Genomic DNA, 14,566 nt, shown 5'->3' on the forward strand with positions numbered 1-14,566 from the left:
AATTTTTTTTAAAAAATAATTATTTTATTTTAAAAATAAATAAAATAATTTTTTTAAAAAAAATAAAATATTAGGAATATATATATAATTTTATTATTAAAATAAAAAATTATATATATAATCAAATTCGAATCGGCTCGGGAACTAACAAGATTAGTATTTTCAAACTCGAGTTCGACTTGATCAATTCAAATTTGACTCGAGCTCGATGTTCACCGATCTTGAGTCAAGTTCGGACTCGAACAACTTAATTCGTTTGCAGCTCTAATTATGAGTAAACAAGTTCCTTTCCCAAACAAAATACATATGTTTAATGTCTTTTACAACATTGCCTGATATGGTCCTATAACCAATCTTCACAGTTTCTGCAGGAAATATACAGTTATGCCAATGCACATTTATACCAAGGCATTTCCCAAGTTTCAGTCCACCGCTACAGTTATGCTATAGATATGAAGTATCATAAATTGTTAGTTGGCCCTTTTAGAAGGTCAATGAGATATCATTGCACAATTTTCATTTATTTAGTGCAAGAACATGAAGTATTTCAATTACAAAAAAAGAAATAATTTTGGTTAAATTTTGATACACTAAAAGTTAGTATAATAACAATAATTGGGTTTGTTTGATTGTCAAGATTTGCCAATATATATATATATATATATACCCTGAATATAATTTTCAACCACCTTTTTATCTCATATAAATTACATTACAAATAATGTTACAGTATTATTTTAGATACTTTTTTTTGAATAATTTCCTATCCAAACAAACCCTTTGAATAAGATAAAAAATACAATACATTAAGTCGAATTTGAGTTGAATACAATACATTGAATTCGAACTTAAATAAGATAAAAATAATAATTAAATCGAATTTAAATTGAATTTTCAAGAGCTGGACGGTTAATTACTCAGATTATTGACCAAAAAAAGATTAATCGCACATGTATGGCTCTGACAGGGTTTTGGTATGAACTGAAAATTTCTGACTCTGACACAACCCGGCAGCAAATTTTTTTTTTTTTTTTTATAAAGCTGTCGGCTACCGGGCTGACAACCTCTGCACAAAGCTGACTGCTGGGCTGAGACAGCCCGGTAGCCAGTAAATTTTTTTTGAAAAAAAACTCCAAAGCAGTCGGCAGGGCTTATGAACAAAAAAAAAAATGGCTGGCAGCTAATGTTGAGCATCCCATCAGACATGTAAAGTTGAACAAAAAAAGCGCTGGTACCTAGCAGAGAACTCGACAAAAAAAAGCTATGTTCCACGAGAGTTTAGCATCCCGTGAAATTAGCAGTTGTTTATTTTATTTTTTTTAAGCAACTTTGTAATCTAGCCGTGCAAACGAACGGCTAGATTTTGATTGATGCTTTATATAAGCACTGAGGAACTTCCTCATCGTTACTCCGCACCTCTCACTTTCTCCCACTCAGAGTTTACATTGTGAGACCACAAGACAGTTCTTCGCCTGTGAGAAAAAGAGAACATGACAGTTCTTCGCCTGTGAGAAAATGAGAAATGTAAACTCTGAGTGGGAGAAAGTGAGAGGCGCGGAGTAACGATGAGGAAGTTCCTCAGTGCTTATATAGAGCATCAATCAAAATCTAGCGGTCCGTTTGCACGGCTAGATTACAAAGTTGCTTAAAAAAAATAAAATAAACAACTGCCAATTCAGGGGATGCTAAACTCTTGTGGAACATAGCTTTTTTTTTGTCGAGTTCTCTTGTGAGAGCCCGCAATTTTTCATTTTAGGGTTTTATTATATTCAATGGCTTGTTTTCTGCACTTTCTGTATCCGGACAATTTTCTAGATAATTTTTATGAGTAAATAAAGTTTTTAGATGAGTTTTCTAGTATCGGTTAGGTTTTGAGAAATAAGAATGTATATCGGACGTGGGACCCACTAGTGCGGAAAGTTCGGTAAAATTCGGCCAACTAGGGTAAGTTTTGGATACTGGAATTAATTTATCGGGTGTTAAGAGATAAGTAGAGGTTGCAATTTGGATTGATGTGAGAGGGAACAAAGGGATAGAGATGCATTAATAGAGTGACAAGTGTCACTTGGACATTGGTGGCACTTTTTGACTACTATTCCCACTTTTACCATTTGGTTAAAATAACTCAAAATTGACCAAAAATTCACTCAAAATTTGCTCTTCATAGCCGGCCCTCTCCTCCAAGAAAGAAAGAAAGAAAACTCTTCAAATTCTTGCCTCCATCTTACTCAAATTCAACTAATCAACCACTTAATCTTACTTTTGTTCCATAGAAAACCTTAAGTGAGTGTTTGTGTGGGGTTTGGTGGAGTTGTTTGGAAAGCTAAGAGGACTTGTTGCTCTCTCTCTCTTGTTTCTAAGGTGAGTTATGAAGAACCACTCTCCTCCCTCTAATGATGCTTAATTTATGCTTAGTGGTGGTATAAGATGCAACTTTATGGATTATATTGTGATTTTTGGTTGAATTGATGAAGTTTTGTAATTATTGGGGATTTTTCTGTTTTAATATGAATATGATTGTGTGGCTATGTATGATGATTGGAAATGGTATGTAAGGGACCTAGGAGGTGGAAAAAGTGGTTAATTGCAAGCAATTGCTGTTTTGGAAAGAAATTGAAAACTTAGGGTTTCATTGTTCTTCATTCTGCCCGGTTTTGTAGCTCATAGTTAGAGGCCAAATTGGCCTTGTATTAAAACATGAAAGTTGTAGGGAATGAAATTTTAGAGGTTCCTGAAAAATTTCAGGTCAATCGGAGTAGCGTAGCTTGAGAAAAGTCGAAATTACCCTTGCTGTTCTGGTTTTACCAGAATTTGGGAATTGCTTCTGTAATTGGTTATTTTGTCTAGGAATGCTTCCGAATTGGTTGTTGAGGTCTTCTGATGAAATGTAACCCTATTTCTTATCTTTCAGTTGGTTTTGGAATTTCTGGATTTGGACTTATGTAGGCTGTTTTATGATGTTTGCACTAGAATGCGTTCTGTGAATCTGTTTTTACGGTTCTGGCATAATAGATTGCATTTTTGACCTGGTTACACTCGAAACTGGGTTGAGTGACCTTCTGTAATATTGTAGCCCTATCTCTTAGCTTTGAAATGGTGACTCTTACACCTTCATACGATAATCGTAGTGCCTTTAGTGCCATTACCGTAAAATGAGGTCAAAAACTATTTTTTTTCAGGGCTAAAGCTAATTCCATTTCCAGATTTTCTGGTTTCCTCTAATGCCTATGTATGCTTATGGAACCCTATTTTGGTAGTATTTGGCATTGGTTTATGATTTGTAATCGAGTCTTATTGTGTTTATTTGAATAGTTTAGGGCTTGACTTTCATATCCGGTCATTTCCTAGCTAAATTTTGTACTTGAATGCCATTAAGCCTAGTGAACGGCTTTTGGGAATGAGATTATTTTTGTACGAGATGTTGGGACTGATTTGAGGAAATAATGAAGCCATGATGGCTGGAAAATAGGTAAACACAAGGGATATGCTGCCGAAATTTTACTTGAAGGCTAGTTGGATTTACTTGTGATTTGAGCGAAGGGCTTTTGGGTTGTTTGAGCCTAGGTTTTCATGTTACCTTTTCGTTTCCAAAAATCATGTTTTGCACCCTTGCTTTAGTAATTATTTGGCGAGGCATACGACTGGTAGTCGAGCCTCACATATACTCGATTTTTGAAAGTGGAACCTTCAATTGTTTTCCTTGGATTATTTTAGGGTTTCTTGGTGATTAAAGCTCTCTTTTGGGAGGTATCTGTACTGACCCCGGTGAGTGTTCCACTACCTGCTACCCGTTATGTGAAATATCTGAAATACTTGATTTATGACTGTTGGGGCCAAATACTGTTTTGATAAAAGGGAGGCGAGAGTGTACTTTATCACACTCGTTCTCTTGTTTGTTCATATGCCAATTTTGAGTGCGTATCTGAATCTGCTATCTGTATCTGTATCTGTTATCTGTATTTGGATCTGTATCTGTTCTGACATCGTTTGGAAGCTTGTATCCAACGACTTTTCTGGGACCTCTGAGTTCAACACCTGTGGCCAGTTACTCGAGTCGGGCCGGCAAGGGTCTGGTCGATTAGATAACGAACCACGGTAGTCTGTTTTGGGATCTTTGGGTATTGAGACCCTTGATTCCGGTATACTCGAGTATTACCATTTCTGATCTGATTGGATTTCGGGCCCGATAGGGGTATGTGTGGTGGAAGGAATCGAAGAAAGTGGAATCTACGGTATTGGTTACTCCTTTAGCGTTGACGGAGTGTCAACTATTATTTCGATCAAGGTTCGGTGACGCAAATGGGAATTTGGCTCCTGAGAGCCACCTGTATCCTTCCGATTTGAATCATTGGTTCCTTTACTTTACATCTGGCATGTGTACCTGATTTGTTAAATGTGAAATGCCATGAGTTTACTGCTATATGTCTGGTACCTCATTGAGCGCAAGCTCACCCCTTTCTGTTCCTTTTTGTTTTCCTTACAGGAAAATAAATACTTTTGGACTGGATTTGACAATTAGTTGCCGAATTGAGCTAGTTGGACATATCTTTTGTATAGCTCATTGATTGAAACCCTAAATGTAATTTTTGGGTCCGTTTCTCTTTTGATTTGGCAAACCATACTCGTATCCACTTTTGAGTCACTTTGGTATGCCCCTTTGGGTTGTATATGCTAAATTTCAACATGTAAATATTTGCTTGATGTTTGGTTGGGTTTTGACGTGTCGGTTACTATTCATGACCGACTCCGATTTCATTTTTTTTTATTTTGACATCTTGACTTGGTTACGCGCGTTTGTATGTCCCGAAACATATTAGATCGCTCTAAACTGAACGACTGAGTCCCGGCGAGAGCTGGGCAGGCGGTCCGCCGAACCCTTTGGTTCGCCTTAGGGTGAGGTGGGGCTGTCACATTCTCTGCTATGTACTAGCGCTTTTTTTGTTCAGCTTTACATGTCTCACGAAATGCTCAACATTAGCTGCCAACCATTTTCTTTTTGTCCACAAGCCCTGCCGACTGCTTTGGAGTTTTTTTAAAAAAAAATTTTACTGGGGAGCCCGGCAGCCAACTTTGTGCAGAGGTTGTCGGCTACCGGGTCTTGTCAGCCCGGACAGTTCGGTAGCCTACAGCTTTATTAAAAAACAAAAAAAATTTCGCTGCCAGACTGTGTTAGAGTCAGAATTTTTCAGTCGCCTTTTGGATGCAGCCCGATACCCATAGATTTGTACCAAAACCTTGTCAGAGCCATACATGTGCGATTAATCTTTTTTTGTCAATATTCTGAGTAATTAACCGAGCTGGACGAGCCTCGAGCTCGAGACCAAATACGCTGCTAACGTATTTTAAGGTACTCAATGCCAGGAATGTCAAGTCCAACCGGTATTATTTAGTACTTGGGAAATGCCATTCGGGAATTTTTACAAAGTATTATGTCTAACTTTTACCTTATGGGAGGTCTCTACAGTTAAATCTCAATACATATTTAGTTGCAACAACCTTGACCGACCGACCGACCAACCAACCAAGTCAACCAACATAGGCATTTCCCAAGTTTCACAATCCATATGACCGCCGCCGCCGCCGCCAGTGGCAGCCAGCCGCCACAACCATCGGCTAAACTCCAGCTGATCCCAAAGCTCCCAGACGACGTGTCCATCGACTGCCTAGCAAGAGTCCCCAGCTCCCATTACCGTGATCTCTCTCTTGTCTCGAAAACATGGCACTCCGCCATAACTCCTCTACACTCTGGACCGCCCGGCCCCGCCTCCGTACCACCCAAACCTTTCTTTACCTCAACCTCCGCATCGACAACTCCTTCGACTGATACACGCTCGTCCCTACTTGCCAAAACCCACAAAAACCCATTTATCCCCTTCCCCGCAACCGCATCCAGCCCGTAGGGCCCGCGTTGGCTGTCCTAGGCCCGAAAATATACGTAATTGGGGGAGCTTTTGATAGAATTCCGTCAAATTCGATGTGGGTTTATGATTGTAGGTTCAATAGGTGGGAGGAAGGCCCTAGAATGAAGGTGGCCCGGGAGTTCGCCGGAGCGGGGGTTGTTGATGGGAAGATTTATGTTCTAGGTGGTTGTGTTGTGGATGGTACGGCTCAGTCTATGGAGTGGGCAGAGGTTTTTGACCCGGTTACCGGGTTGTGGACCACGGTGCCGAGCCCTGTTGAGGTGAGGTTGAAGCGGATGCACGCGAGCGTGGTGATGGAGGGGAGAGTTTATGCAATGGCGGGTAGAAGTGGGGAGGTGTATGATGTTGGGGTGGTGGGGAAGTGCGGAAACGTGTTAATAATTTGTCGGCGGCAGCCTGCGGTGGTTCAGGGAGTGTTGTGTTGTTGTAATATTTTTGGGAAGATTGCAGGGTATGATGTGGAGGAAGGTGTTTGGAAGGAGTTGCAGGGTATACGTCTATGGCGCAACGATGGTGAATTTCGATGGGAGGTTGTGTGTTGTTTGGGAGAAAAAGGGGAGTGGGAAGGAGGTGGAGATAAAGTGTGTGGATATTGAAGTTTGTGGATATTGAAGTTTGGAAGTAGGGATATAGCCTCTGCCTGGCCCTCGACTTCGAGTACTTGTTTCCTGGACCACTAGAAAGATAGGGTTGTAGATGGCAAGTAATTTATTAAAATTTATTATTTGAAGCAATTTGTGGTGTTGGATTGGTTTTTGTCAATTTAATAAAGACAATAACAAAAAAAAAAAAAATAGAAAGACACAGAGATAGCAAATTTACTATAACAAAAAGATAGTACAAAATCTAGAAAATTAGGCACCTAAAATTGAAAATATAAAAGAGTCTAATTAGCAAAAATTACTTAACGAATCAAAGGCTCATAACTTACTTTTTTAGTTTGATGTCTAATCAAAACCTCTCTTAAACTAAGGCGTAGGCCTCTGTAAACTTTTTTTGGACCAGTGTATATAGCATTTGGACTGGTGCCCTTGGTATACTTAAATTCAATTATATCCACTATATTTATAACCATCAAAAGAAGAGATTTCTTTGTAAAATTTCCAATAAGCTACAAAGACAAATTTAACAGGTTTGCTATCAATTATTTTAGCTACAACAATGTTGACTTATTATTGTAAGTAATCTTTCACCAAAATTCAGAGTATTAAAATCATGAAAATCTCGTATATCCTGACTAAAAACATGTTTCCATACTAGTCGTTTTATTACAAGGAGCAAGATTAACATTGCCATCACATAGCATCAAATCATAGATGAAGAATTTGAGATCATTGCAGATGAAGGTTAAATGGTTCCTGCTCAATGTCAATTTTCAATATACAATTTTGCAAATATGTACATTAAAATGGTTTCTCACAATGCAAGGATTCCGATGTGTGTATTAATCCCATTCTAGATTACTCTCGTTAAGTGTAATCTATCTCTTTTTTCATATTTTAACCATGAATTCTAATGGACTAAAAGACAATATGTTAGTAATTTAGTGCTAGAAATTTTCTAACGCCATCTGCCTATGTATGCATTAGGGAGGTTAAATGTAAGTGACATATGCAAAGTTAAAACTTAATTTCGAATTTCATAAATTAGAGTTGTTGTAACCATAATTGGTTTTTATTTACAAATGACACATTCATTAGAGTTGTTTTAACCATAATTGATTAAGCAGCAGTTTGATGAATATGTGCTTCTTGTATCTTTTGCTCGTTCTGCTCTGTGGTTCCACATGGTTCTAATTTTCTCTTGGGTAAAAAAAAAAAAAAAAAGCCCCCGTGGTGAACGTAATACAGAGAAAAGCCCCTCGTGATTTCAAAACGCACAATACGAGACCTCATACTTTGAATTAAATTGTAAAGGTGACGGAATCTGTTAAATTTAACAGAAATGGACGAAATGATAAAAATGCCTTGATATAATTAAGCAAAAGACAACTTAACAAAATCATTTATTTTATTCTCTAGAGAGAGATAATTAACGGCTAAGGGGTAGAACAGGTATATTTGTTAAAATTTAGGTATAAATTTTTTTTTAAAGTTCCAATAATTCATTTCCGTTAAACTTAACGGATTTCGTCACATTTACAATTTAGTTCAAAATATGGGGTGTCATGTTGTACGTTTTGAAATCATAGGGGATTTTTCTATATATTAACTTTACCACAAGGGGTTTTTTTTTATTTTTTACCCTTTTCTCTTTGGGTTTGTATTTTCTGGTTCTAATTTTCCTTTTGTGTTTGCTTTAAAAGAAAAATAAATAAAGCGCTCAAACAAACCAGTAAGGACTAAACTGTTAGATCATAGATGAGCAAAGATTTAACCCCGGGTTAAATCTTTCTTTCTTTCTTGTGTCTTCCGTCAGCCGCAGTCTACAGCGGGGCTACCAAGTCCACCAAACCCCATCATCAATCTCTCCTTTTTCTCTCCCCAACTGTTTCCCTCTATCCATCATCGAAAAGAGTTGAATGGGTTCTATTTGATAGTCTTAAATTTAGGAGATAATGGTAGGAAAATTTGTAAGTTCAATGATCCAATGTTGCGCCGGCAATAAGGATACTCTTGGTTGCTTAGTGCTTTATAGTACTCCCTCCGTCTCACTTTGATAGTCCCACTTCCCATCTTCGTCTGTCCCAAATTGTAGTCCACTTTCCAATTGAAGAATGTAGTTGTATTTTAATTTTTCTAAAATGCCCTTATTTAATGTAAGTTGTTGTTACTATAAATCTACCTCATTTAATGAGAGTTGATTCTTTTTTTACCATTAATTCAAGTTTCCATAAAGTTGTACTTTATTTAATGTGAGGGTATTTTAGAAAAATAGCAATCTAAATTTACTTTTCCAACAAAGTTAACTATTTTTTCTTAAATTTTGTGAAAAAAGAAATGAGACTATCAAAGTGTGGGACGGAGAAAATAGTATTTTTGAATAGATAACTGTATTTCAAGGAATTGAATAACCACCGACTCTCGGAAAAGGCATACGTATGCCCCCATTTCCCAGCCATAATCTGCTACATGACGAAATAAAGATTCTTTTTTTAAGACAAAGTATTTGTAGAAATGTCTGTGAGGTATTTCTGAGATGACCCTTTAATGCTCCCTCAAATTCAGGTTCTTTTACCCATTGTAGAAGTTCTCTATGAAACTTTTCTCCAAATTGAAATAATGGACATGTCATAAAAGGTATTAAGACCAAAAAAAATTAAAAAAGGGTCCATATGGTTACATATGGGGGAAAAGAAAGACTAGTACATTTGTAACCGTATATTCAAGTCCTCCCGCCAACCTTATCCCCAGACCCCGAGTCCCGGACCAACTTCACAGAAGACAGAAAGAAGGAAAGAAAACCTGAGGAAAACATGGCTTCCACCTCCGTTTCAACCCTTTATTCCTCTCTGTTTTGCCATTCCCATATTAATTTACAATGTTGGAATAATCGAACATGTTTCAGGCATCCCATGAGTTGGAGGATAAGAGCTTCTTCATCAGCTGCTTCTGGTGTGGACCTCAGCATTCTTGAATCTGCAATTTCCAAGGTTAGTCTTTTGTTCACAGAAATTTGTTTTTCAACCTTTATTTTTCTCCATGCGGGTTTTTCTTATTGTGGATTATTAGTGCATTTTACGGATATAAATGGAAAAATTGTTGTCATCTGAGGTGTTTTTACTAATTTTTGCTTCCATTTTTTAATTTTAGATAAAATGTGAGCATTGAATTGGTCTGACTTTTCACTTTTGGAGAAATTATTGACTATTATGAGAATCCATATACGGACAGATGGAAAGTTGGCATTTTTGAAACCGATTCAGAGTGAAATCTTCGCAGAATTCTTTTTGGAATGTTCTGCACTGTAAAACTGTAGGCAGCTAAATGGTAACGGTGGTTATGAGAAATTTATTTGAGATTGAGTGAGGATAGGTTATTGCCTTTAGCAGACGACATTTGTTTACAGATTTGCAGGAAAACTAGTAGTACACATGTTAACGTTTGTATGCACATTTAAAACATAGAAAGTACACAAGATTTGCACATGAATAATAATGTCCATCTCTGATTTTCGTACCACTAATATTCACATATTAAATGCTAACGGTTAACTCCTGAGGCCAATCATTGGTCCTGCCACGAATCTGTAACTAGTATTAAAAGGCATTTTACTTAGTTTCTTACTAAGTTGTGAAATTGCAGCATGGTTATCCGACCAGTGTAAATGTTACTGTATCACAAGATCATTCTTCTCTTAGCCCTTCTTTTATTAGGCATATGCAAAACAATTTTAGGGTCTATCACATCACTAGCTATTGATATAGCCTGAAGGCATCTTCAGCAAATTTAACCAAAAACGAGTTCAATTTTTAAAATTTATGAAGCATTTTTGGACCCGTTAAATGTCCAGATGCAGTTCTTTGCTATGGTATGACAAGTCGCTACTAGGATAAAATGCTTGTGCACATCAATCCATTCTTTTATCCATTTGATCAGAAAAATATTAGAATTCTGCAATGCCTCAGTTACATTTTGTTTGATATTGTTCTCATCTATTGACATGCTGCAGAAAGAAAGTGATGCAGTTAAAGAAGTACTTGATCAGCTGAGTGAAGTTGGTTGGGCGAAAAGGTGGAGTTCTCAGCCATATGTATCACGCCGTACGGTCAGTCTCAACTGAGAATGAGAAGTTATGGGAAAGTTCTACTCAAGCATTAACATCTTCTACAAATCTGTGCATACATGTACTCTGAAAACATATATTTTATGTTGTTTCCTTAAAATATTCTTTTGTTTTCATCTGCAGAAAAATGACAATTGTTCTGAAATTTCTGTCGCAGACATCTCTTCGAGAGTTGACAACCCTTGGGATTAAAAATGCAGAGAACCTTGCAATCCCAAGTGTTAGAAATGATGTAAGTTTGTCGTGAAATGCATATTCTCAAACACATCCACTGATTATATAGAAGTGCATATTCAATGCTTAAAAAAGGTCTCAACTTATAAGGCCACCTTGCAGGTCTTAACCAGTTCTGTAGCTCTTCAAGAAATAGAGATATTGGTGTGTCCTATATCTGCATTATCTAAAATAAGAAGAATTTTAATTTGGCTCAGAATTCAAACATAAAACCTTGATGCATTGGCTCTGATGTTTTCTTTGCAGCATTATGTATAATTACTTGAGAAAATGGAGATTATGTTTTCATAATTTTCCTCAAAGAAATTTACAGTAGTTCTGATTCATTTTAGTTTAACTAATTCTTCCAGTAGTGCAGGCAGCGTTTCTCTTTACGGTGGTAGGAACAACTGGTTTTTTAGGTGTTCTCACTAGCCAGCTTCCTGGGGTAAGCTTTATGTCCATTGGCATACTTATTTTGTCTACTCCCGAGCATAGATAGATGAATCATGCAGGCGAATATCTTTCTGCTCATGTATATGAGAATCAAGCCTTAATCATTGTGTTGGAGCACCCTTCTCTGGTGAACTTAAAGCTACAATAACAGTAAAAAACTGTAATATTGATCTTAAAGCATATGATTAACGATATTACCACTCAAAATGCGACTTATATTAGTAAATGAGTGGTGCCATAAACAATTTTATGCTTTATTAGGTAAATAGGTGCAAAAGCTCCACAAATTGAAGTACATTGTATGAATTTGAGACACTAAGTCACCTCCTTTTTGTTAGATTTCTGCAGTTTTTTGCTTGATTGTCTAGTGATGCATAGTATATGATCATCATCTTTATGCTCTTTCAGGATTGGGGTTTCTTTCTTCCATACTTAATTGGGAGCATCTCTTTAATTGTTCTGGCAGTTGGGAGCGTTTCCCCTGGGTAAGTCATAAGATACATCTTTTCGTATGCCCTTGATAGATGTGAAGTGTGAAAAGTTAACTTTTCCATGATTGTCTACTGAAGACAAGTGAGATTAGTGAGTAACAGGCACAGAACTTTCACTGTACACCCAACCATCGATAGAATTCAACATGCAAAAACACAAAAAAAAAAAAAGAAGCACAGACACAAGGTCAGAAGACAGGCTTAGTCGTAGAGAGAAGAGAGGGAGTGATAAGAGGGAAGGCAAGTCTTACAGCAAATGCTGATATGTATTCATGATATAGTCTCCTTCAGGCAGCCATTGGTGGGTTTTCATCATTTTTTCCTGATTACCAGGAGAGGATTGCTAGACATGAGGCAGCTCACTTTTTAGGTAACATCTTTTTCAGTATGGCAAATGTAGATCTGCAAATGTAAGGAAGTATTTGTCTATATATTGTTTTATGAAATACCAGACAAATGCTGTGGAACTTCAGATTTTAGTGGTATAAAAGGAATCTGAAATGTAAAACTTAATCCACCAAATGCTTTTTTTTTTTTTTTGTTTTTTTGGAGGGGGGGGGGGGGGGGGGAGCCTTAAGCCACAATACTCAGTCATAAAGCTTAAGCTGGGATGAGAAATTAAATCCCTCAAGGAATTCTTTTATTTTTGTTGTACGTGACCACAGTGTGGAAGGAGGAGAAAGAGAAGGAGGTGGTCTCCAAATTATGATGAAAGTGGATGCTGTCTCGTACAATTTTGCAAAATATGTGTGTACCCCAAATATTTTGCTTTGGCATGACAAAATTCGCTGTTGAAATTGCAGTTGCCTACTTACTTGGCCTTCCTATCCTCGGGTATTCACTGGATATTGGAAAAGAACATGTCAATCTCATTGATGAAAAACTAGAACAGCTGATATATAGTGGACAGCTTGATGCCAAAGAACTAGACAGGTATCTTTGTCTTAATACTAGAGCCTGTTGATATAATGGGAAGTGTATTATCTTATTCCCATTTCCTCTTTAATATCTAGCCAATGTGATGTTCTTGTTTGAAGAAGAGTCGAAATAACCGTTAAGGCATGTCTATTTCATGTTATACTGTTCCATTCAAGTTTTGCAGCAACACTTCAGATCCTAAGTTTATGGTGAAAAAGAATACTACGAACCGACCTAGTGTTGAAAGTCCTTATTAAATTAGCTTGTATGTAGAAGGGAATCACTTCTTATTGGGGGAAAAATAGGTAATTCAGAATGATACACAATCACAAGGTAATGAACCAGGATTCTCATTCACTGGAGCTTTTGAAAGTTCCTTTTCATGTCAAAACTTGGGTGGATTTATAGGACTGCACATAAAGGCAATTACCACCAGTCTCTGAAGTGTCCAATGGCTTGTATTTCTGTCCTTCTAATCTTGAAGAACCTTGGACCAGCTGTGGTTCAAATGGTGGAGAAATAAATCAAAGCTCCTCCGCTTGGACGAATCTGAACCTTCCTATCCCAAAGCTCAACTGAAGTTTTAAGGATAGATTTTTTGAAAGACTAATAAACTAAACTTTAGTTATGTTTCTCAGGTTAGCAGTAGTTGCAATGGCTGGATTGGCAGCAGAGGGACTAACATATGATAAAGTGGTTGGCCAATCTGCTGATCTATTCACTCTTCAGGTCTAAGGATTTCCTGAAAATGCACTTTCCTTGGAAAGATTTCTAGTTACATTGATTTGGCTTCTTCCCCTGCTCTCAGAGATTTATAAATAGGAGCAAGCCGCAGCTTAGCAAAGATCAGCAACAAAACCTCACAAGATGGGCAGTAAGTTTATGCAACTGATCACCTTAAGCCTGGTCTGATTTGTGTTTAGTACCAAGTCTTGCAAGCAATGAGCTCATCATTTACTTACCAACACAATTAATCCTGAAAACTACATTGTAGGTACTCTTTTCTGGATCACTGCTTAAGAACAATAAGGCACTTCATGAAGCATTAATCTCTGCAATGTCAAAGAAAGCAACAGTTGTGGAGTGCATAGAAGCAATTGAAACAGCAGGGTGATCAAAACATGAAATTATGGCAGTTTCGTGGAGAAGAACAATCAACATGATTTAAGAATGAGAACAATGCACTTGATCAGTCACAAACCAGGAATTCATTTCTGACAAGGGATTCAGCATTGAGTCCGAAGAAAATTTGCCACTCTGAGGGCTTTGCCTAAACCTGTTGATTTGTTCTTTTTCTTCTCTCAGATGAACTGAAAGTTGTCATTCAAGAAGTCTAAGATCCTTCAATGCATGTTGGAACTTGGAAGTATGTTTTGGTATCGGACAGTTACGTCAAATTCTTATCTTCCTCCTTAAACTGTACCATATCATTACCTTTTAACTTCTTGGCAATTGTACCAGTGGTCTAGTGGATTAGAAAAAAAAAAGGCAACTAGCCATAAAATATTCTGAGTAATTAGACAATGTTAAGATTTGGAACTTACTGACAATTATAAAGTCATGAAATAAAATTTGTGAGGTCATATGAAAAACTGAAAAAACTGGAAGATGATTATAAGATAGGGCTCTGAGGACCCTTCTCCCCTGACTTCTAGCCCAACCCAGTGAATATAATTTAGGTTGATTCATCAGCTCTGTGTTATTAGATATCGTGTACCTCATATGCTCTAATCACTAATCTCTTTTGCTTGCTTGACCTTTTTGCGCCCATGTTTCTTCAATAAGATTATTCTAATTAAAATCTTTCTCCTTTAGTTATTCAATTTTACTACACCTATCCAT

General features: G+C 37.2%; 2 protein-coding genes across 2 annotated transcripts; both read left to right on the plus strand.

Moving 5' to 3' along the window:
• The first annotated feature begins 5,742 nt into the window (after positions 1–5,742).
• On the plus strand, positions 5,743–6,517 carry LOC113778591 (F-box/kelch-repeat protein SKIP6-like). Its single transcript, XM_027324041.1, has one exon. The coding sequence runs from the start codon at positions 5,975–5,977 to the stop codon at positions 6,515–6,517; it is 543 nt and encodes a 180-aa protein (XP_027179842.1). The 5' UTR covers positions 5,743–5,974.
• A 2,707-nt stretch (positions 6,518–9,224) lies between these two features.
• On the plus strand, positions 9,225–14,211 carry LOC113778805. The gene is made up of 10 exons (XM_027324302.1): positions 9,225–9,513; positions 10,533–10,628; positions 10,804–10,878; positions 11,239–11,307; positions 11,724–11,800; positions 12,088–12,176; positions 12,610–12,739; positions 13,363–13,453; positions 13,533–13,598; positions 13,719–14,211. Exons 1-10 carry the CDS (start codon positions 9,337–9,339, stop codon positions 13,836–13,838), a joined length of 990 nt encoding a protein of 329 aa, XP_027180103.1. The 5' UTR covers positions 9,225–9,336; the 3' UTR covers positions 13,839–14,211.
• Positions 14,212–14,566: the final 355 nt, after the last annotated feature.

The sequence above is a fragment of the Coffea eugenioides genome, chromosome 7 (assembly GCF_003713205.1).
Source record: "Coffea eugenioides isolate CCC68of chromosome 7, Ceug_1.0, whole genome shotgun sequence".
Lineage (NCBI taxonomy): Eukaryota > Viridiplantae > Streptophyta > Magnoliopsida > Gentianales > Rubiaceae > Coffea > Coffea eugenioides.

What these genes read in the sequence shown, in the direction of transcription:
- LOC113778591 (XM_027324041.1), top strand. Translation starts at nt 5,975, where the DNA reads ATGTGGGTTTATGATTGTAGGTTCAATAGGTGGGAGGAAGGCCCTAGA.
- LOC113778805 (XM_027324302.1), top strand. Translation starts at nt 9,337, where the DNA reads ATGGCTTCCACCTCCGTTTCAACCCTTTATTCCTCTCTGTTTTGCCAT. An exon ending in GATGCCAAAGAACTAGACAG is followed by an intron (nt 12,740 to 13,362) that starts GTATCTTTGTCT and finishes TATGTTTCTCAG; the next exon opens with GTTAGCAGTAGTTGCAATGG. An exon ending in AAAACCTCACAAGATGGGCA is followed by an intron (nt 13,599 to 13,718) that starts GTAAGTTTATGC and finishes ACTACATTGTAG; the next exon opens with GTACTCTTTTCTGGATCACT.